Below are 23,878 nucleotides of genomic sequence, written 5' to 3'. Positions count from 1 at the left end.
TGCGGAGGAGGAGTTGACGATCGGGGAAGATGGCGCTTGTTCCTTGAATGCTGTCTCGTTCTCGCGAGATGGTGTGTCATCGCGGGATCAAGAAGCTGGCGCGTCTACGTCATTTGAGGGCGCCGAATGCGGAAGAAGGTCCAATAGAGCTTCTACACTGCAGCGGTCTCAAGCTTCCAGGGCGCTTAGAAGCAAGCAGCCCTGCAAGAAGCGTAAGCGGCATCAACAGGAAGATGAAGAGGAGCGTCAGGGTCGTCATGACTCTGGATGTAGGCGTCAGTCTCTGGCTGCATCGGCTCCTGTTTTACAAGAGCTCTGTGATCAGCCCGGTCCCTCTTCAGGACAGACTGATACAGGGACAGCTGTGGGTGAGTTCCCAAAAGGGGATTTAAATCAGTTAAGCGCTATGGTAGGCTCTTTATTTAATTTATTAAAAGAATGGCAAGGCCCTAATCCAGCTCAGGCTTGGGGAGGGTCAGATGTAGTCAGTAAGAGAAATTTGGTGCATGAAGCTAATATGAAGGAGGCTTTATCATGCTAAATGTCACCCTTGGGTTTTCATCTGTCCAGGGTGTTAAAAGAAAAAATTTGGAACAATGAGTATATTGATATTTTATCATTGCTTCCAGCGTCTAAAGACTTTCTAGCGAAGCAGGATAAAGAAGAGGATAGAAGAAGACCTGTACCTAGGTCTTTTAATAACTGGTTGCAGGCTTTCTGCATATATTCAAGTGTGTACTGTGAGAAGCATAAAGATAGTAGCACGGGGTTGTTCCAGCATCTTGAATCTGTCCTCGAGGCTTATAAAAACTTCGGGGGCATGTCTTGGTTTAATTATGACGAGATATTTTGTCAAAAATTGGCAGTTCATAAACATTTAAAACTTGGTATGAAGGATGTGGGTACGTGGGTGAGTATAATGTTACCCCAACGCTATAATTATAATAATAGGTTTCATGCGCCAGAAGGGTGTTTGTTGGGCTTTCAATGAAGCTCAATGCAAATTTTTTAATGCATGTAAGTTTAAGCATAAGTGCTCTTTTTGTGGAGGTAATCACCCAGGTGCAAGATGTTTTCGCAGAAATAGTGGGAATTCCAGCGGGAGGGAATCTTTTCAAAAAAGCAATGACACCAGTGATAGTGTCAAGACTACTCCACTGTTTAAGCAGCTTCCCAAACAGGCAGACGGCTGAGTTATTGTTTTATGGTTTTAAAGACGGTTTTAGAATTCCGGTTTATAATGTTGAAGGTTTCATTTGGGTGGATAATCTGAAATCAGTTGGTGAAAATGTTTCAGTGGTACGTGAGAAGCTTAAAAAAGAGTTATCTTTGGGAAGGATTGAGGGTCCTTTTAAGTATCCGCCTTTTCAGAAGTTTCGGTTGTCGCCTTTGGGCTTGGTACCTAAGAAAGAAAAGGGTTCTTTTCGGCTAATTCACCATTTATCTTACCCGAAGGGTGATTCACTTAATGATCAAATTTGTGTGGAGGATTTTCCGGTTAAGTATGCGTCTTTTGAGGATGCATTATACTGGGTTAGGCGTTGTGGCAAGGAGGCGTTTTTGTCTAAGGTGGATGTGGAATCGGCGTTTAGATTGTTGCCAATTCACCCGGATTGTTTTCAGTCTTTAGATTTTCAGTTTGAAGGTGAGTTTTATTTTGACAAATGTTTACCAATGGGTTGCTCAATTTCATATTTTTATTTTAAAGCTTTTTCAGGTTTTTTAGAATGGTTAGTGAAGGAAGTTGCTGGTTGTAATTCAGTTGTTCATTATTTGGACGATTTTTTGTTCATAGGTAAGAATGGTTCTGGTGATTGTAATAAGTTGTTGAATTGTTTTTTAGAGATTTCTGAGTTTTTAGGTATTCCGCTAGCTAAGGATAAAACGGTTTTTCCCACTACTTGTCTTCAGTTTTTGGGTATTGAGATCGATACGGTGAACATGGAGTTTCGTCTTCCTTTGGAAAAGGTGTATAAATTGAAAGTGGTGATTAATGAGGTTTTGTCTGCGAAGAAGGTGACGGTTACCACAGGGCTCGACAAATCCCAGGCGCCAGGTCGCCATGGCGACTCAGAATTTTGTTCTGGCGCCTAGGAGTTTGTCAGCCTCTTACATTCACAAAAAAATGCCCCCGTGTCACCACGCGGGGGCGCTGCTGTTGCTGTCTGCCCAGGAGTCTGGGCAGACAGCACAGCCACTCCGAGCCCGCCCCCAAGCCTGTGATCACTCCCACGGAGTGATCCTGTAGGCTGAAACCGCGATTGCAGAGAAACCTGCAATAGCGTTTTCAGCTGCCACAGGCAGCTTCAGGAAAGGGGGTTCAGTGTTGATTGGGTCCCCACACAAGTGTGGGGACCTGACACAACATCCCCCTGCTGCCTGATCGCTCCATGAGAGCGACAGGGCAGCGTTAACCCCTTCAATGCCGCGATCATTTAGGGGTTAATTCCCGTTTTTCAAGGGGCTCTGCTGCTGGTGGTCTGCCTGGAAGTCCAGGCAGACCAGCAACAGCAAAAAACGAGCCCCCACAAGCCCTTTGATGACTCCTGTAGGCATGGAAGCCTACAGAAGTCATCAGAGACTCCCCCCTGCAATGGCTGGTCTATAGACCAGCAATTGCTTCCCAGCTGCCAGAGGCAGCTTCAGTGACAGGGGGAGAGGGTTCTTTGGTCTCCACATGAGTGTGGAGAGCAGCCCCAACACCCCCCTGCTGCCTGATCGCTCCATGAGAGCGACAGTGCAGCGTTAACCCCTTCAATTCCACAATTGTTTATAACACAAGCTTGTGGGGACTAAATATCAATCAATGCTGTGCTCCAATGGAACATCAGCATTGAAAGTGTTAAAAAAAATATATATATCAAAAAAAATTATTTAAAAAAAAAAAATAAAAAAAACAGCACTGACCTGAAAGTCCAGGGTGCTTCCAGGTCAAACGCTGTGAGTTTAGTAAGTGGGCTGATGATGATCAGATCACTCCTGACCAACTGTTAGTTTAAAAAAAAATCCTGGCTCCTAACTTTTTTAGCTGGCGCCTAGATTCACAACAAATTTGTCAAGCCCTGGGTTACCAAATTTCAATCGTTATTGGGTCAGCTTAATTTTGCGGGTAGAATTATGCCCATGGGCAGAGTTTTTTCTCGACATATGTCGAGATGTATAGCTGGGAAGAAGATAGGTCATCATAGGGTTAGGGTTAACAATCAAATCAAGGAGGATTTGAAAGTGTGGAAAATGTTCCTTAAAAATTTTAATGGGGCTACGGTTTGGCAGGAGGATTTTGTTAATGCTAGTGATTTAGAATTTTATACCGATGCGGCTGGTTCTGTTGGTTTCGGAATTTATTGGCAGGGTCAATGGGCCGCAGAGAGATGGCCATCATCCTGGTTTTCTGCGGGGTGGACAAAAAATTTAGTTCTGCTTGAATTATTTCCGGTGGTGGTGGCTGTTTATCTTTGGGGTAAGAATTGGGCTAACAAAAGAATCATATTGAATTGTGACAACATGGGCGTTGTATGGGTAATCAACACGCTGAGGGCTAAATCTATTCCGGTGATTAACCTGCTTCGGCATTTAGTGTTTTTATGCCTGCAATTTAATATATGGTTGAAAGCTAAGCATATTGAGGGTGTTAAAAATGTTATCGCTGACGCCTTATCTCGATTTGACTTTAAGGTTTTCAGAAGTGTGGCACCGAGGGCGGACAAGGAGGGATTAGAAGTTCCGGGGGATGTTTGGCTTTTGACATCGCCGAGTTAAATCAATATTTATATAATTCTCTCTCCAAAGCTACCTGGGTGAGCTACGCTAAGGCCTGGAGGGAATGGGTTACTTTTATGCATGAAAAGAAGTTAAGTGAATTTGATACTAATATAGAAAGATCTTTAGAGTTTGTGCTGATGTTAATCAAAAACGGGTTTTCTCGTAGCAGAATTGATTGTTATCTATTGGGTGTTTCTTTCTTTATGAAGTTAGCGGGTAAACAACCTATTGGCAAAGATTTCCTAACAAGGCAGATATTGAAAGGTCTCAGTAGGAAGCAAAAAGCTTTGGATGATCGTAAACCTATTTCTTTCAGTTTACTTCAGAGTTTGGTTGGGGTTGTGCATGACAATTGCTGGGATGAATATGAGGCATTGTTATTCAGAACGGCTTTTATTATAGCATTTTTTGGCGCCTTTCGTGTTAGCGAATTGGTGGCAGCAAATAAACGAGGTGGGTCGGGTATTCGGCATGAGGATGTTTTTTGTGATGATAAATTGTTGATTTATTTAAGATCATCCAAAACGGACAAATCCGGGAAAGGTTGTTGGGTTAAATTGGATAAAGTATTAAACTGTGCGGTTTGTCCGGTTCAAGCGGCAGTAATTTTTAATAATAGGCCAGATTTCCCGGGTAATTGGTTAATTAATCGATCCGGTTTGCCTGTGACGCTGTTTCAGTTCAAAAAGGTTTTGCAAAACTGTTTAAATAGTTTAGGTTTGGGAGCTGAGAAAATATCTTCGCACTCATTTCGTATTGGTGCCGCAACAGAAGCAGCGTTATTGGGGCTTGATAATTCTAGGGTAAATCAAAATTTTATTGATTTTTCAAAGGTTTTGGGGTGGGATACAAAAAGGAAAAGAAGGGAGGGGGGGGGACAAGGTACATGCAATAAAGTACAGTACAGGACATGGCAACATTCAATACAGTAGCGAGTCCGAGAGGACCCAGGAGGCAATAATAAGCCATGGGACCTTGTAAAAGTCCAGCGGAGGCAAAAGATACAGGCAATAATGAGGAACTCACTGTGCGAAAAGGCGCACCCCAACAGGCGAGGGCGCACTCACAAAGAGCCTACGACGGAGTGCTTGGCGCATGAAGCAAAGGCGACAACGCGCTCTGTGGGATGAGTAAGTGTGGAAAAGGAGCAAAGAGCACAGGAAAAGTTAAACAGTGAGGTCGCCAATACAAGGTGTATCAAACCCCGGACGAGGCACAGGCCAGGTAGGGCAAGCACTCGGCCGACGCCAGCCAGGGCGGCTCAAGGAAGAACCCACACGTAGCAGCAAGCCTAAAATGCAGGGAAGAAACGATAAGTACCTTAGGTGGGATAGGGGGGGGCAAAAAGGGAGGAAGGGAAAGGGGCCGGGGAGGAAGGGAGGAGGAAGAACAAAGGGATGGGGCAACAGGGGGGACCAGGGGAGAACAAGAGGGAAAAGAGAAAAATGAAAAAGAAAAAAAAAAAAAAAAAAAAAAAAAAAAAGGGGGGGGGGGGAGGGGGGGGGTTGGAAAGACAGAAAACAGAGAAGAAATAGAAAGGCAGCGGAGAGGACAAGAGAAATGAAGCAAGAAAATCAGGTAAGCAGAGAACGGGCCAGGGGACCAGACACAAACTCCAACCAATAGAACCAAGTCTTTTGGTATCTCTCAGTTGCCCCAGTCGCAGAAAGGTGGAACTCCTCAAACACCCGGGTCTGCTCCACCCGGAGAATCCACTCCCGAAGAGTGGGCGGGTCCGGACTACCCCAATGCAAGGGGATCAGCGCCTTAGCCGCAGTGAGGAGGTGGCGAAGGACCGACTTCCGGAACCAGGAGGCGGAGTACTGCATGTGAAAAAGAAGAAAAAATTCCGGGGTAAACGGAATCGTCCTATCTGTAAAGCGAGACAGCTGGAGATGGATGGATTTCCAAAAGGGGACGATACTGGGGCAGAGCCACCACAGATGGAGAAGAGAGCCTGGAACCGCGGCACATCTCCAGCAGGCGTTGGGGACATCCGAGCGATAAGCGGAGAGGACCGAGGGAGGGCGATACCAAAGGGCCAGTAATTTATAAGACATTTCTTGGTCGGCGTTGCTCCTAGAGCAACGGTGGGTAAGGACACAGATCTTCTCCCATTGTTCGGAGGAGAAAACAACTTGTAAGTCAGCCTCCCAACGCCCCATAAAGGGGGGAGAGCCAGAGCTGAAGGCCTCAAGAAGGAGGCCGTAGAGACGCGATATACCATGGGGGGGGAGGGAGGGTGCCACACAGAGGTCCTCAAACTTGGTTAAATCCCGCAGCACATTATGTTTTTGAACCAGGGACCGATAGAAGCTGTGAAGCTGAGCGTAGTGGAGTACATCAGTAAGCGAGGGAGGAGAGCGCGCAGCGAGCTGGGCCAGCGGTTTGATACCAGTTGCAGTCAGGTAGTAGCGGATGTCGGACCTCCCCACAGGGGGGGAGGAGGGGAAGAGGGGGGCATGCATCCCAGGAGGGAAATCAGGGTTATTGCGAATGGATGTCAGAGGAGAGGGAATGGTGGATAACCTAGTCTGCCTCACAATGGAAAGCCAAGCATCCAACGTAGCACGGAGGAAAGGGTGGGGCAGCACAGCACTTCGGGCCGTCTGGGGTGAAAGCCAAGGCAACGCAGCGACAGGAAGACCCAACAGTGCGGACTCAATCTCTACCCATTGTTTATGACCAGGGTCATGAGACCATTCCAAAACTCGGAGCAGATGACAGGCCCTATAGTAAGAGCGGGGGCAAGGTAATGCTAAGCCGCCCTGAGACTTAGGGAGAATCAGAGTAGAGAATCGGATTCGGGGGGTCCGCGAGTTCCACACAAAGCGCAGAAGCGTCGTCTTAAGAGAGGCAAAAAAAGTAGGGGGAACAGCGATAGGGAGGGTCTGGAACAGATACAATAAACGGGGCATGACGTTCATTTTAACGATATTAATCTTACCAACCCACGAGACTGATAGCCGCCTCCAAGACTGAAGATCCGCGGCAACGGCAGCGAGAAGGGGTAAAAAGTTAAAGGCAAAGAGCTGGGAGAAGTCAGGAGAGAGCCAAACCCCTAGGTATTTAAGTTTAGCATCGCACCACGCAAAGGGAAAGGAGGACCGCAGGGGGGACGAGACTACAGGGGAAAGAGTGACATCGAGAATTTCCGATTTGGAGTTGTTAATTTTGAAATTGGAGAGCGCACCGTAGGTCGCAAAATCCCGGACGATATTAGGGAGGGTGACCAAAGGACAGGTGACCACAAATAAAAGATCATCAGCATAGCCCAGGACCTTATGGTGAGCACCTCCTATGCGAAGACCACCGACATCGGGATTCAGCCTGATTGCCTGGAGGAAAGGCTCCAGAGAAAGTACAAAAAGTAGAGGAGACAACGGACAACCCTGACGGGTGCCATTACGAATACAAAAAGGGTCAGAGAAGGAACCATTAACGCGAACGCGAGCCGTGGGGGTGGTGTAGAGGGAGTTTACCCAGGTAAGAAGCCCCGGACCAAAGCCCATGTGAGCGAGGGTGGACATCAAAAAGCCCCAGTCCACCCTGTCAAATGCCTTTTCCGCATCGGTGGACAGCAGGATGGTTGGGGTGGAGGTATGCCTAGCGTAATGCATGAGAGATAAGGCCCTGATAGTGCTATCCCTAGCTTCCCTACCCGGAATGAATCCAGTTTGGTCGGGATGTACGAGCAGAGGCATGAGAGGCTTCATTCTGTTGGCCAGGATTTTAGCAAATAATTTCAAATCGGCGTTCAGTAAAGAGATAGGGCGATAGCTACTGCATAATGCGGGGTCCTTACCATCCTTAGGAATCACAGTAATCGAGGCGGCTAAGGTATGCTCATGGATACGACCGCCATCCAAAATGGAGTTGAAGGCCCCCACAAAATGAGGGCCTAGAAGCTCCTGGAAGACGGCATAATATCGCAAAGGAAACCCATCTGGGCCAGGGCATTTACCAGATTGAGAAGAACGGAGGGCCAGGGTAAATTCCGACAAGGTAATTGGAGAATCTAGAGGAGAAGATTCCTCCGCAGTCAGTTTCCTGCCAATTGTCCTTGCCAAATAAGACCGGACCGAGGAAGCTGCACTGGGAGAGCATGGAGTGCCGGCGTCCGGACGAAGGTTATATAAGCCCTCATAGTAGTCCCTAAAGCACTTAGCAATGTCTGCAGGGAGAGACCTAGCAACGCCATCCGAAGAGCGGATCTTGGAAACATAGGTAGACTTCCGACCAGCACGGAGAGCCCTAGCCAAATACTTACCCGGTTTGTTGCCATGTTCATAAAACAAGGCCCGGGTTTTCAGAAAGGAACGGTGCATATTATAATTAAGAAGAGAGGCCAATTCACCCCGCAAGGCCAGGAGGCGTTGCAGGTCATCCCCCGACAACGAAGATTTGTGCGATTGCTCAGCCACTGCTATTTGCTCATAAAGCTCCTCAATTCTCTTCGCCTCTTGGCGGCGACGATGGGAACAGGCGCTAACAAGGTGACCCCGAACCACACATTTATGTGCCTCCCACACGGTCAGCAAGGGGGTCTCCGGGACCAAGTTGTCAGCAAAATAGTTCTCAAGGACGCGAGAAGTCTCCTCACAAAACACGACATCTGTGAGAACAGACTCATTAAGACGCCAGGAACGTCCAGACGGGCGGGTCAAAGAAGAGGACAGAGAAAGGGAGAGAGGGGCGTGATCGGACCACGTAGTGACCCCGATAGTGGAGCCACGGAGAAGCGGGGCAAACTGACACGGAACAAAGAAATAATCAATCCTGGAATAAGTGCAATGAGCCGCCGAAAAGAAGGTGTAGTCCCTAACCGCAGGGTGAAGAGCCCTCCAGCAATCAACCAATTTGCGGTCCGTGAGAAGAGAGAGAATTTTCCGCAAGACATGACGAGGAGTATGCGTGGAACCCGCGGAAGTGTCAAGTGCCGGGTGCAGAGCAACGTTAAAGTCCCCCCCTAAGACCAGGAAACCTTCCTGGAAAAGGTCAAGTCTGCGCAGGACTGCACGGAGAGCAACATGCTGCCCCCGATTAGGGAGGTAAACATTCGCAAAAGTATACACCTGCTGCAAAATTGTTCCCTTAACCAACAAGAAGCGTCCCTCAGGGTCAACGAAAGTGTCCATCACCGTGAAGGGAACACGGCTGGAAAAAAGCACTGCCACTCCTTTGGATTTAGCTAGGGGATTGTTACTCACAAAAACGGTGGGATAGAGTCGGTGGGAAAGCCGGGGGGCCTTAGGCCCAAAAAAGTGAGTCTCCTGCACAAAGGCGACATCAATCATATTCTTTTTCAGGTCTCGGAAAAGGGAGGAACGCTTCTCCGGGGTATTGAGCCCACGGGCATTGAGAGACAAGAGAGCAAGCTTGGAACAGGCCGGAGGCGCCATAGTACAGAGAAAAGGGGGGAGGCTGAAAGAGAGGGTAAAGTGAGAGCTTAAGAGAGAGGAAGAGAGAAGAAAAAAAAAAAAAAGGTGTGGGGGTAAAAGAAACGGAGGGGAGACAAACCAAAACAAGACCAGAGAACAAGGATGGGGGAGGGGAAGGAGCGGGCAGGAGAGAGGGGCGGGAAAAGGAACAGACACAAACTACGCCTGCCGGGGACACTACCCGGCAACGGATGGCGTCACTGTGTAGGGGGAAAGCCCACCACAAAGGTAGAGCCGCACACGCAAACTAGTGAAAAGAATAAAGAACCGTAAAACAACAAATAAACCGCCGCTCGCAACGCAAATAGAACAGAATAAGAGCAAAGTTAGATGAGTAGGGCACAGAGGAAACCACGGAAACACCCGCAGCGCTGAGAACGGAGCGCACAGGAAGGGACGGCGCCTTAGTAGCCACATAGGCTGCGGCACATACGTAACTAGAGGGGGGGGAGGGGAAAGAAAAGGTATAGAGAAAAGAAGAGAAGACCAAAGGGACAGATGTGTAGAGGTGTATGGGTGCTGAGGACGGTAGACACCACCACTGCACAGCAGAGGCAGCCACACATGGTGACCACAGCATATAAAAGATATAACGACACACAGTGCACAAGTCCCACACGTAGCTGGACCATGACAACAGTAGGCATAGTGTGTTGCAATCAGCAGTAGCCGTACCCTAGTAAACAAGGGCAGCAAACATACAAGAGACCAGTACACTACCACCCATCAGAAAGACGCGCACTCGCGGGGAGAAAAAAAAACAAAAAAACACACACACAACACCCCCCCCACCCCTCTCCCCAAATAAAAGAGATCCCCCCCGCCCCCACCCCCAAAATAATCCCCTGAGAGTAAGTTTCCGCATGGGCAGGCCAACCCACTAGAAGGACAAGCAGAGCACGACCACAGCAGAGGCCGAGAATGCAGTGCACAGTTAGCATCGTAATCTAAGCACTAGGCGTATCAAGATCAAAAGTGATAGTGGGCGACCCAGGGTCACACGAGAAAAAAAGAAAAAAAAAAAAAAAAACACACAACGCCCCCCCCACCCCTCTCCCCAAATAAAAGAGATCCCACCCGCCCCCACCCCCAAAGTAATCCCCAGAGAGTAAGTCTCCGCATGGGCAGGTCAACCCACTAGAAGGACACGCAGAGCACGACCACAGCAGAGGCCGAGAATGCAGTGCACAGTTAGCATCGTAATCTAAGCACTAGGTGTATCAAGATCAAAAGTGATAGTGGGCAACCCAGGGTCACACGAGAAAAAGAAAAAAAAAACAAAAAAAAAAAACCCCTGAGATTAGGCGTCCGCATGGGCGGCACAACCCGCCAGAGGTACACATAGAGCATGACCACAACTGCGGCCGAGAGTATATTACACTGCTAGCCTCATAAGCTAGTCAATAGGCATAGGAAGATCAAAAGTGACAATGGGTAACCCAAAGTCACACGAAGAAGGAAGAGAGAAAAAAAAAAAAAAAAAAAAAAAAGGGAGGTAAACAAATAAATAAATGACCATGAAAAATGATAATAAACCCCCACGACCCCCCCCCGAGAGCGCGAGTAGCAACAGCTTCATCAACCAGAAAGAAAACACAACTGTTAAGTGACGAAGAACATAAACAAATAAAACGGTAAGATAAAGGCATTAGCTGGTAGTCCAACTAGGTCGTCGGCGCATAAGATGGAAGCCACCTTCTGGCGTAGAGGAGGCGCAGTGCAATCAGGTAGTCCGTCCAGGTAGGAGCACTGGAGGAACGGATATACTCACTACCCTTCATTCCTCGATGGCACCCAGGCGGCGAGAAACAGGGGTGCGGACGGGCAGCTCCCGAGGGGGGCCCCGTCGGACAGGGCCGGTACGAGAGGGACGTCTCGGCTGTGGCAGCAAATTCGAGGACACACCAGACACTGCGTCCATGGTGACCCAGTCCAGAATCTGCATGTCGGGCAAATCCAGAAGCTGGAGAATCGGCAACACGTCGTGATGATGCCTGATGGTGAGGGACCTGTTGTCATAACGGATCACCAGGGCGAAAGGATGGCCCCAGCGGTACGGAATCTGCAGGCAACGAAGTTCAGATGTTAGCGGGCGCAGAGCCCGTCGAGCCTGTAAGGTGAGATCAGACAGATCTTGAAAGAAAGAAATCTGATGCCCCTGTAACGGCCAGGTACCGAGTTCTCGTGCTTTGGCCATGATCTCCTCCTTCAGACGAAAATCCGACAGGTGACAAATGATATCTCTCGGAGGGGATCCCGGGCCACCTCTAGGACGAAGTGCTCGGTGAGCTCTGTCTATCGGTAGCGGCGAGTCAGGGGACCGGTTCAGGAGACCGTTGAACAACTCGGTAAGTAGAGCTAAAACATCTTCCGTGGTATCGGATTCCGGGACTCCCCGTACCCGAATATTCTGGCGACGACCTCTGTTGTCAATATCCTCTATCCGACGTCGGAGATCCCGCAGGTAAGTCGTGTGGAGATCGCCCAGTTGCTGGACCTGTGCCACAGTGCGCTGGTGGCGGGAAGAGGAGTCCTCCAAGGCCTGCACCCGCTGCTCCAGTGAAGACAGATCTGAGCGAAGAGCAGAAACCTCATCGCGGACCACCTGTTTAAGCTCCGTGATCAGCATGGAGAAGTCCGATTTCCAGGGAGCAGACGAGAAGAGTCGCAGCACTTCTGGAGGATGGGACGCGGAAGGTAAGCGGGTCGCCGAAGCGGAATCCTCCACTGAGGAGGAACTGGCCGGAGAGGCGGCCTCGTGGTCTTCAGCGGCCTGCGAGGCCAGATCCGCGGGGGTACGGAAATACTCCCGCAACGAAGACGAGGGCGGCCGAGATCGATCCCCTGGAGCAGGGGAATCCGTGGCAGCCTTTTTGGAACGGCCCATGGCAGTTTAGAGCACGATGGCGATGGATTTTTTGCGAGCGGCGGCAGAGCAGTCAGATCATGCGACCATCTTCCTCGGCGGTCGGACACGCCCCCGGGGCTTGATAATTCTATCATTAAACGGTTGGGTCGTTGGGATTCTGATCGTTTCAAGTTATACATAAGACCTCATTTATTGTAACTCACCTACTGTGTTAATATCAATTTTTTGCAGGTAAACGTCCAACAGTGGTTTGGATAGTAGGACTAGGGCTGAAACAACTAATCGATAATAATCGATAATGAAATTCGTTGGCAACGAATTTCATTATCGATTAGTTGAATCGATTATTATCGATTATAAAATGAGGGTTTTTTCAGAGCAAACGCTCTGAAAAATCCCCCTCATTATATAATCCGTTTAGTCTGACTCACCGTCTCACAGCAGCAGCTCCTACTTACTCCCCCTCCCTGTAATCACTGTGACAACTGGCCCCGCCCCTTCCTTCTCCAGGCCAGAACCACATGGCTGTGACACTCATCTAACTGTAAGTATATGTATATATATATATATATATATATGTGTGTGTGTATATAGTTATATATATATATATGTGTATATATGTATGTAAGAGATATATATATATATATATTTATATATATATATATATTTGGGCTACTGAAAGTTAGGGGAGGTGGGGGTTAATTTAGGGGCAGTTATGGTTAGTGGGGTGTTTAGGGTTAATTTAAGGGCAGTTATGGTTAATTGGGTGTTTAGGGTTAATTTAGGGGCAGTTATGTTAATAGGGTGTTTAGGGTTAATTTAGGAGCAGCTGTGGTTAATGGGGTGTTTGGGGTTAATTTGAGGCAGTTGTGGTTAATGGTGTGTTTAGGGTTAATTTAGGGGATGCTGTGGTTGATGGGGTCTTTAGGGTTAATTTAGGGGATGCTGTGGTTAAGGGGGTGTTAAGGGTTAATTTAGGGGCAGTTATGGTTAATGGAGAGTTTAGGGTTAATTTAGGGGAATCTAAATCCTGGGGGCAGTGAAGTGACATATCTGGGGGTATAAGGCATATACAGTATATAAGGCATATGTGGGGAGGGCAGTGTGGCATGTCTGGGGAGGACGGAGTGGTGTATCAGGGTGTATAAGGCATATCTGGGGGTAGAGTGGCATATCTGGGGGTAGAGAAGTGGCATGTCTGGGAGGCAGGGTGGCATGTCTGGGGAGGATGGAGTGGGGTATCAGGGGATATAAGGCGTATCAGGCACAGTGGCAGATGTGGGAGGCAGCGTGGAGTGGCAGATGTGGGAGGCAGCGTGGAGTGGCAGAAGTGGGATGCAGCGTGGAGTGGCAGATGTGGGAGGCAGCATGGCGTGGCATATGTGGGGAGGGCAGGGTGGCATGTCTGGGGAGGATGGAGTGGTGTTTCAGGGGGTATAAGGCGTATCAGGCACAGTGGCATGTGGGGGGTAGAGTGGAGTGGCAGATGTGGGAGGCAGCGTGGCGTGGCAGATGTGGGAGGCATCGTGGAGTGGCAGATGTGGGAGGTGGCGTGGCAGATGTGGGAGGCAGCGTGGAGTGGTATATGTGGGAGGCAGCGTGGTGTGGTATATGTGGGAGGCAGCGTGGAGTGCTGTGGTAGGCAGCGTGGCATATGTGGGGGGGCAGCATGGCATGTCTGGGAGGCAGCGTAGCAAGCCTGGGCTCAAATGTGCATATATTGGGGGGCTGGTTGGGAAATAAAGACAAGAAATGTATTATCAAAGTTTTTTTATTCTGCTGTTTGTATTTAACATCATTTGTTTAGTAAATTATTTTAAATAAATGAAAAATTTACATTCATTTTTTTTTATCCGATTAATCGATTAATCGAAAAAATAATCGGCCAACTAATCGATTATTAAAATAATCGTTAGTTGCAGCCCTAAGTAGGACATTCTTTTATTTTCTGGGCACAACGAAGAGCCGCTGAGCGTTGTTATGGAGAAAATCTCGGTTTCAGCTCAGAAAACATCGTTATTTATTGGTTAGGTATCAGGGGTTTAAGTATCTATCAATTAAAGGTGAATGTACTTAATTTTATTGGTGTTTTTCCGTGGCCAGATGTTATGATCATTCATTGTGGGGGGAATGATCTGGGGAGAGTTAGATCTGTTCAATTATTGATGGACTTGAAGGTTATAATGGTGCAGTTAAAGGATATATTTTTGGGTACAACATTTGTGTGGTCTGAGATTGTGCCACGCTTAATTTGGCTTCATCGTCAAAATTTTAAAGCTTTGGAAAGGGTGCGGAGAAAATTTAATAGATCCATTGAAAAATGTATGGTTCTGGAAGGAGGTTTAAGTTTCCGACATTTTGATTTAGAAGGGGGCTGTGTTGGCCTCTATAGGAGCGATGGCATACATTTATCTGCAATTGGTTGTGATATTTTTAATGCTGATTTACAAAGTATGGTGGAGAAGGCCGTGGTTTTTGTGGAAGGGGCCACAAATGGCTTTTAAATATCCATTTGCGGCAGGTGGGGGTATTTGTAAGGTGTAAGGCCGACTGGCTTTTGGGGCAGTTGGCTTTAATTTGATTGTTTATAACTCTGTGGTTTGGGCCAAGAGTTTTCGGTTTATTTGATATTCAGTTGCAAGTGGTTGATGTAAAGGTTTTTGGTTTGGTTATTCTGTAATAAATTGGTTATAAGCTAAATAAAAGACCACGGCCTTTGTTTATCCACAAAATTGGTTTCAGTGTCATTTATTTATTATATTGTTACATTTTGTTTCAATTATTGCACCATACAACCACATGAAAAAACCCTGTGCAAATAGCACGGGGTTACATGTGGTTGTTGGGGAGAGTAGTGGCAGTGCAGGAGTTAATTACAAAGGTCAGGCAAAGGACAGCTGTGGAATGCCCTGGAATGCCTCGCGCTGCTTAGTTTAACGCCCCTTTTTTGAGGTAATTTGCGCTCGCGAGTAGCTCGCGCCGCTTAGTTTGCCCGCGCTTTTTTCTAATTGGTTGTGCTCGGGGTTAGCTCGCGCTAGTTTTGGGCGGGTTTTGCACCTATAAAAGAAGAGGTTCTGAGGTACCTGTGGCACTTACCCTGGCTGCGTTAACTGACTGCACTGACCTCCGAGTCTGGTGAGCGGCGGTTTTCAGCAAGAGCCACGGGGAGCAGCATGGAAGAGCTGCTGAATTGTCTCCCTCCCGCCCTTACCTAATTGAGTTATGATTGTTTATAAAAAAAAAAAAAAAAAAATAAAAAATATATATATATAAAATATAAATTTTTTAAAAAATTAAGAAAAAAAAAATATATATAATAATAATATTTATCATGTCGTGGCTTTTATTGGGGTTGAGTTGCTCTCTTTTTAGAGGGTGAACAAATTGGGGGTATTTGTAAGGTGTAAGGCTGACCGGCTTTTGGGGCAGTTGGCTTTAATTTGATTGTTTATAACTCTGTGGTTTGGGCCAAGAGTTTTCGGTTTATTTGATATTCAGTTGCAAGTGGTTGATGTAAAGGTTTTTGGTTTGGTTATTCTGTAATAAATTGGTTATAAGCTAAATAAAAGACCACGGCCTTTGTTTATCCACAAAATTGGTTTCAGTGCCATTTATTTATTATATTGTTACATTTTGTTTCGATTATTGCACCATACAACCACATGTTTGTACATCTAGGGGAAAAGTACAGGTATTGCAACAGTGATCTTTAAAGAAACCTTTAATATTTTCTGCTTAGATTTCTTCTTTAATGACACTGGGAGCTCAAATATGTATATTTTTTAAATTCTTCAATTTTCTAAAAATTACCTGTAGTTTATTAGGAACTATATCTTTCAAAGAGTTGTAAAATAGGCCAACCATTTCCTAAGATTTTTCACCCCAATAGTTTTGCACTATATTGAGTTGATTTTAGTTGATTTAAAAATGTTTGTCTACAACTAAAGGTATTTCTGTTTATTTTTTCCAATTTCATCATAATTCTTTTCAAGGAATTTATTTGCTTGTTCATATTTTATACAATTGTGCCTAATATTGTGTGAATTGACGCCTAGGTAAACCATTAAGCCACCAAGGGTGGTGACAGCTAGAATTGTCAATGTAGCTATTACCATCAGTAGCCTTAAAGTTTTTGCATAAATAGAATTAACTACTTCATGTGTGAAATCTAAAAAATAAATAGCCTATGTGTCTATAACCGGTATAAATACTAGATTATAATGATCATTGCTAATATAACTAGTGAATGCCTGTAATGAAACAAAATACCCATCCCAAGTGATGTCTAGATATGTCATCCAGAGCACCAAGTTGGTGCCAAAGGGATTGTAACTCCAGATGTTACGTTCCCAATCATTAACATAAAAAATTAGGTAGCTTGGAGCAAACTTGGTTTCCATGGTCTTACTCTTTAATTGAAGGAAAAAAATCACCAAAGTAAAATGATGTGTGTTAAAATGAATTTAAAAGAATGCAACTACAATTTAAGCAACAGGTTGATTGATAAAACAGCTTGAATTTTTTTTTTAGAAATGGCATTAATATCTCAGTTGTAAGAGTGGGATGGGAGGCTATAAAAACATTTAAAGGCATTCAGCAACACAAAAAAGCCATGAGGCCCATTTGATCGCTCCTAGGACTGTTCTAAAAAAATTAAAAAGAAAAGGACTTTTTCTTGAAAAATATTTTACTCATCCTTAAAAGCTAATGCAAAAACCTGCTAAATAGATTCTACTTAGAAATACCCAATGTTTTTTGCAAGTTATAGGGCAATAAGTACAAGGAGCGTTTTGCAATTTCAAAACCAATTTTTTCCCAAATCGGCATTCTGCTTCATTACAATTTACTCCATCAAACCATATATATATATATATATATATATATATATATATTGAAAACTAGACACTGGTGTGGGACTGCTTTTTTAAGCCCGCTCATTTTTTTTTGTCCTATCCTGTCCGCTCCCACAATGTGTGTTCCACGCCTGCCCGCTCCCGCCACATGTGTCCAATCCCGCCCGCTCTATGTGCAATGAAAGAGTGGACAGGTGTTTGGCTATTTTATTTTATTTTAATATAAACATATAAATTCATTTACAAATACATGGCACCTAGTACATGACATTTTTCCACACCTTATATTTATAATATTACTTTTTTCATCATTAATTTCCATGTAGATTTAACCCTGTTTGGCTTCCCAGATCGGGCACATTCAGGGTAATATTATGAGTGTATGTATTGTGCCAACTTATACACAAATATAGGAACATAAATACAAAAATAAAACATACATAGTGTTCAATATATTTGATGTTTTAATACACTAATTTTTCTGACAACTCCTTATCATTATATAATTTGTTATATTATAGTCTATAACAGATATAAGGTGTCTAATTATATAATGAATACGTATCCAATCATCCAACATTCGTCAAACATATAACAAGTAATGATTTTGGTATCATTCTTTTTTTAATTTAATACTTAAATCTTTTTGATGTTTATCTATTTATTTGGTTACTTTTATTTATGAATGTACATAGGATATCCAACGGGTCCATATATCTATACAAGTCTGTGTGCAGTCTGAGAAACATCCAGACATTTGCCCCTACGCCTATTTCTGTTAATTTGTAGAATAGCCTTTTATGTGGGATCGTATCAAATGCCTTAGCAAAGTCCAGATAAATCACATCTACAGCCACACTCAGATCTATGTTTTTACTAACTTTATCACAGAATGCAAATAAGTTGGTTTGACAAGACCAGTCTTTCACAAAACCATGTTGACTTCTACTAATTGGATTCTGGATCAAGATATGAATATGAATGTATACCTTTAGCAACCCTTTAAATAATTTCCCCATTAAGCTTACTGGTCTGTAATTGCCCGGTTGAGATTTTGATCCCTTTTTAAATATGGACACAACATCTGCCTTGCGCCAATCTAATGAAACTATGCTTGAACTGAAAGAATCCCTAAAGATCAGTAATAAAGGTTGGGCAAGGATTAGGCTGGGTGTATACCATCCAGTCCAGGGGCCTTGTCTACCTTAAGGCTAGGTTTCCACTTGGGTTTTTGTCCGGCGTTTTTTTCTTGATGAAAAACGCCAGGAAAACTGCCAAGAAAACTGCCACTGCATTTAGCTGCGTTTTGGCGTTTTTTCTGCAGTTTTTTCTGGCGTTTTAGCCTTTCTGTGGAAATTGCTTTTTTTGACCTTAGGCAGTTTTTCCAGCCTTTACAAGTTAGAAGTTTCACCCAGCTAAAAGGGATTAGGATAAATGGCAAGTATCTGCCCTCTCCTGATGTCATTTACTTGGTAGACCCTTTTGTCTCTTTTCTGTGGTTTGTAAGGCATGCTTTATTCCGAATGTCTGCTCCTCTGGGAAGATTGGCCCCAAATGATGGTGCAAATTGTTTGCTGTTGCTTTTGGCACGCAGGATCCGGTCGCGTATGTTTGTTTGTAATGGCATGTTTGTTCCAAATGGTGTAAAATTCAATATGAACCAGTCCAGGACTTTGTTTTGTGTGAAACTGTTTGTTTTCAGCCTATTTCTCGTAGGACACACAGATACTGGGTCCATCCTCTGCATTGTAACTGTGGAAAAAACGCCATAAAAAACGCCAAGGCAATAAACCCACATGGCTTTTTCATGGCGTTTTTTCTCTCCCATAGACTTCTATTGGAGAAAAAAAGCCAAGATTTCTTGCAAAAAACGCCAGAGTGTCAACATGCTGCAGTTTTGAAAAACTGCCACAGAGCCCAAAAAAGCAGAAAAACGCCAAAGAGGACTGAAAAAACGCCAAACAGAAAAACGCCAAGTGGAAATGGCATTTTGCGATTTCCCATTGAATTACAGCTAACATCTGGCTGCATGCGTTTTTCACAAAAAAACGCCAGGTGGCGCTATTGGCGTTTTTATAGGCGTTTTTAGCAAAAAAAACCCAAGTGGAAACCTAGCCTAACAGTATTTAATTGCTTGAGCACTTTTTCTTGCGTCAGCCAATCCCATGTTTGCTGTAATGGTTCCTTTAAAATTAGTCAGCAGGCGCTCCGTCGTTGGTTCTTTCTTGGTAACTAACCAAGTTTCCTGTTTCAGATAATAAAGGACCAACATTCTCTACTGTTCCTCACCAATATTTCCAGCTCACCAATATTTCCAGCTCACCCATTTTGTTTGCCAAGCTTCTCGCATTTAAGGTTACTATCCATTTTTGGTTTATCAGTTGACTGCAGGATTTGTACTATGTAACTCCATATTTTCTATGCTAACCCCACCACCACTCTCATCCCCTTTTCCATAGGTAGACTCCCTTCCCAGTCTACTCTAGCTAGCACTTAATTTCTATCTTTATCCCCCCCCCAGAACCTAGTTTAAAAGATCCTCGATTTCTCTAGCCATCCTCTCCCCTAGCACTGCAGCCCCTTCCTCATTGAGGTGCAGTCCATCCCTGCTGTAAAGTCTGTAGCCGAATCTGCAAAGTCTGCCCAGTGCTCCAAAAATCCAAATCCCTGATTCTTACACCACACTCTTAGCCACACATTGATCTCCCCTAAGCTCCCGCTGTCTCACTGATGTAGTGCCTGGTACCGGTAATATTACAGAGAATATTACCTTGGAGGTCCTTTGCCTAAGTTTCTGACCTAGTGCCCTAAAATCGTTTTTAAAGACCCCCCCACCTGCCCTTAACGACAAGACTGTTAACCCCCTTAATGACAAGACTGTTTCTTACTCGTAGTACACTTTGGGACAAAGGCTCTTTTAACATTTTTCAGTGTTGTAATTTTCTTCTCTCATTTTGTGCACCCACACAGATTATATATATTGTTTATTCAGGACAAGCAGGGTTTTCTTTAGATACAATTATTTTTATCATATCTAATTTACTATGAAAAATGATAAAATATGGTGATTTTTTTTGGTAAAAAAATGTCTTTTTTTTACCGATTGTTTTTATGTTTTTGTTTTTTTTTGTAGAAAGCATACTGCAATACAGAGCAGGACACAAACATCAACAGCTTAACCAAGTACATACATGCATAACATGTGCCTGTCTGAGACATCAAAACACTCATATTTGTAAGTGTCCCGTAGACGTGCAATTTTAAAGAAATTAGCAGATTTCGACAATTCATACAAACCAGGAGGGACCTCAATGAAACAAACTAAAGTGAAGCAAAGAGCTCCAGTGAGCTGATATAACTAGCTCACCTGGCAAGTGTCAAAACAGTATAGAAGAGATCCAATATCTGAGACATAGGGTATAAAGCGGATAATAACAACCTGAATATGATATTTAAATTTTTGTTGGTTCTTTCATTGTCCCTGACAAACTCACCAATTTTTTCATTTACTCTCTCTGATGCTGCCTTGGTAGATAGAAGAACGAAGAGAGAAGGCAGAAGAACAAGAAGATGCAAGATAAGAAGACAGGAACACAGAAGCTGAGAAGGTATGGAGACATTCAGAAAGAGTGTGAATAGAAGTGTGGGAAAGAGCATGGGAGAGTGAATGAGGGTAAAAACAAATTTTGTTTCTGAATTTAAAAAGCTCCCAGTTTCACCCGAAAACAAATTTGTAGTCCGAAAATGAGTTTGCCAAAAATAAAACAATTTGTCCAAACCGTTTTTGGTCCATTTGCACATGTCTACTGAACCGTGTTACAGGAAAAACACTAAGACTCAATCTCACATTGATGTGAAATTTGCCAGGCTTCTTCAATGGCACCCTCAATGTGAGTTCCTGGTGGCATTACAATAAATGTGAGGGGTGTCTTTGTTCTCAGTTTGTTGGCATTACACAATAGTTTTTAGCTGTTTCAATACAAGTTATATTTTAGTTTAGTGTGAAAGTACATTGTTTACAGTGTATAGGGATTCAATTAGTCTGCCCAACCTCTGAATACTTTCCCTAGTACCTGGCCTTATCCTATATCTAGCTTAGCCTTATGTCTGTCCCATGCTTGCTTAAATGTCTTCACTATATTAACATCTACCATTTCTGCTGGAAGACTATTCCATGCATCCACTACCCTTTCCGTAAAGTAATATTTCCTGATGTTACCTTTTCAACCTTTTCCCCTCTAGCTTAAGACGATGTCCTCTTGTTGTGGTAGTATCTTATTGGCCCGAATATAGGGGGCCCGAATATTCAGGGTCTAGCCTGCCGGGCAGGCAGCAGGGTTAGGATACAGATCCCCCGCAGCGGTGCAGGGGACCCGTATCCTACTCTCTGATACGCTCAGACAGCCTCCCCTGCCGGCACTTTCCACGGGGGGGAGTGCCGGTACGGGAGGTTGTCCAAGCGCATCGTGCAGGCGTTCACCGGCTGCGGCGGTGCGCGTGTAAACAACCTCCGCTACCGGCACGTCTGCACGATGTGCTTTAAAAATCTCCCTTGCCGGGAATTCCCACGTCGTGCAGACGTGCCGGCAGCGGAGGTTGTTTACGCGCATTGCCCCAGCCGGTGAAAGTCCGCACGATGCATTTTACCTCTGCCCCAAGACTTACCAGAGCAGACTCCCGGGTGTATATGTACGCGTATACAACTTCCGGTGCCGGCACATCCGCTGAGTGCCGGCACCGGAAGTTGTATACGCGTATTGCGTAGATGTCCCCTGCCGGCCCCGCAAGACACCCAGTAGTCTGCTCTGGTAAGTCGGGGGGGGGGGGCAGAGTGGCAGCATATCTCGGAGGGGGGGACAGAGTGGCAGCATTTCTCGGGGGTGGGGGGGACAGAGTGGCAGCATATCTATTACAAAACTTTTTCTTTAAAAAAGCACCAAACTTTTAGGGTGCGGTCTATATTCGGGTGCGGCCTATATCCGAGCCAATACGGTATTTCTCCTTTTAAATAAACTATCTTCCTTTACCGTGTTGATTCCCTTTAAGTATTTAAAGGTTTGTATCATATCCCCCAGTCACGTCTTTCTTCCAGGCTATATATGTTCTTTACTTATGTTTCTTCGTTTCTGATTTTGTAACACACCTATATAGCAAAAAATGTAAGTTGTAAGCAAGAAAATAGTAAGTCTGCTATTGGCACTTAATTTGCATGATCCCAGTGCAAGGAAAATATAGGAATTCACAATTTTTATGCTGCTATTCAAAACTGTCACATCCAATACTATTTTGCTGCTTTTGTGTTTTGAAAATAAACAAAGAATATCATGAGATGCAAAGGTACATACCTTGTTCTGTCGGTTTTTGAGCTGACACCAGTGAATGACTGACTCCTAGAGATCATGCAAGAGTTGCTGTTTCTTTGAGGCCACATGGAGAGTGATACTGTAGAATGAGCCTTGGCAGAGATCCCTAAAAAATAGGAAATGTTACTGCCATCAGTTGTATTAACATATATTTCTGCACCTACAATGTGGAAGAGCAAACTATGCACATGTGAATAATTTTCAAACAGAGCATATCAGCCTTAATAGTAGGTAGCAACATTGTGTTAAAATCATTTAACTAAACATGCACCAAAATGAAAATTTGGGCCCGAAATTTCAGGATTCACTTGGCCGAAATTAAAACCTGAAAATGACCCCAACCTTTAAAAAAATAAAAAAATAAGAAACACCAAAATTAGACAAAACAACATTAAATATATATATATATAATTAAACAGCAATCACACTATCATGCCAAGGCATACCCAGATTCCAGCATGTACGGGCTGACTTGGCATGATAGGAGTGTGATTGCTGATAATCATATATATATTAGTAGTGTTAGACTTCTGCAGGGTCCCGGCTGTAAAAGCAACTTCTCTAGCCCCACCCCCAGGGGAAGAAGGAAGGCGGCAGAGTCATGTGATGTGCATTCACATGACTGCGGTGAGTTCCTGCTTTTCCTGGCCGGTACAAGAGACGCTACTCGTGCACTGTGCGAACTATGCACAAGTAAGCAGCCCAGCCCCTGCAGACGATTATTTCCGGCCGTTTTTTTTTTTTGTTTCTGCATTTTGCCGATAATGCCCTTTTCGGCCAATATATTTTGGCCACCGATATATCAGTGCCTCCCTAATTTTAACCATTAAATTTTTTAATTTAATTACTATTTATCACCAAGTTTACATGTAAGGTGTCCAATACATGGCAAAACATTCCATTGACTGTATCACTAGGTCATAACTCAAACACAAAGATGTTCAGAATTAGATTGTAATTCAATAACAATCCATCATGTTTGGTTGTACCATTAATTTTCATTAAGTTCTTAATTTTCATTAAGTTCTTTGGAGCCATAGTTCATGCCAGACGCTGGATCTGTCTGTTGGATTTACCCTTTTGCCAGCCTGTTACCTGTTTGACCCGGACTGCCTAATGGATTTCCCCTTTTTGCTTGTACCTGTCCCAGACTCTTTTGAATACTTACCTGGACTTTTCTACCCTCATACTCCCCAGCAGTCTGTATGCATGATATACATCCTGCTCTGCTGCTTCTGGTGAGATGTCTTGCTTTGCTTTGTGTAATAAAACCTATGACCAAACATTCCGCTTGTGTCATTTGTGAAGTTTGTTTCAATCACTGCGTTCTTACACTCCTGCGCTCTGGACTCCAACATCCAGTTAAGGGCTGCAATATGATGAGCCCGACACCGAAGCAATCACTTACGTCACTTTATGTAATTGGTGTACATATACTAAATATTCACCTGTGAAGAAGAAATCCTCAGAGTCAACTTGTATCACTCCACCATTAAAGGAGGAGTCTCACAGAAAACAATATAGATTTTGCAGCGCACGCTTACAGTGCTGTATATAGAACCTTGTTTAATTTTGTCACAATACAAATTT

At 44.5% G+C, this 23,878-nt stretch overlaps 1 protein-coding gene across 3 annotated transcripts in view; it reads right to left on the bottom strand.

The window, feature by feature from the left end:
- Positions 1-23,878, bottom strand: part of RIPOR1 (RHO family interacting cell polarization regulator 1) — a 234,713-nt gene that overhangs the window by 163,447 nt on the left and 47,388 nt on the right. For all 3 annotated transcript variants that reach the window (XM_053449343.1, XM_053449342.1, XM_053449344.1), the window contains exon 2: positions 22,271-22,394. In XM_053449343.1, coding sequence (XP_053305318.1) covers positions 22,271-22,394 — 124 coding nt within the window. The remainder of the gene's footprint in view (positions 1-22,270; positions 22,395-23,878) is intronic.

Source organism: Spea bombifrons, chromosome 10 (genome assembly GCF_027358695.1).
Source record: "Spea bombifrons isolate aSpeBom1 chromosome 10, aSpeBom1.2.pri, whole genome shotgun sequence".
In the NCBI taxonomy this organism is placed as follows: Eukaryota; Metazoa; Chordata; class Amphibia; order Anura; family Pelobatidae; genus Spea; species Spea bombifrons.
Note: the sequence above shows the minus strand (reverse complement) of the source record. Positions and strands in the feature narration are given on the sequence as shown.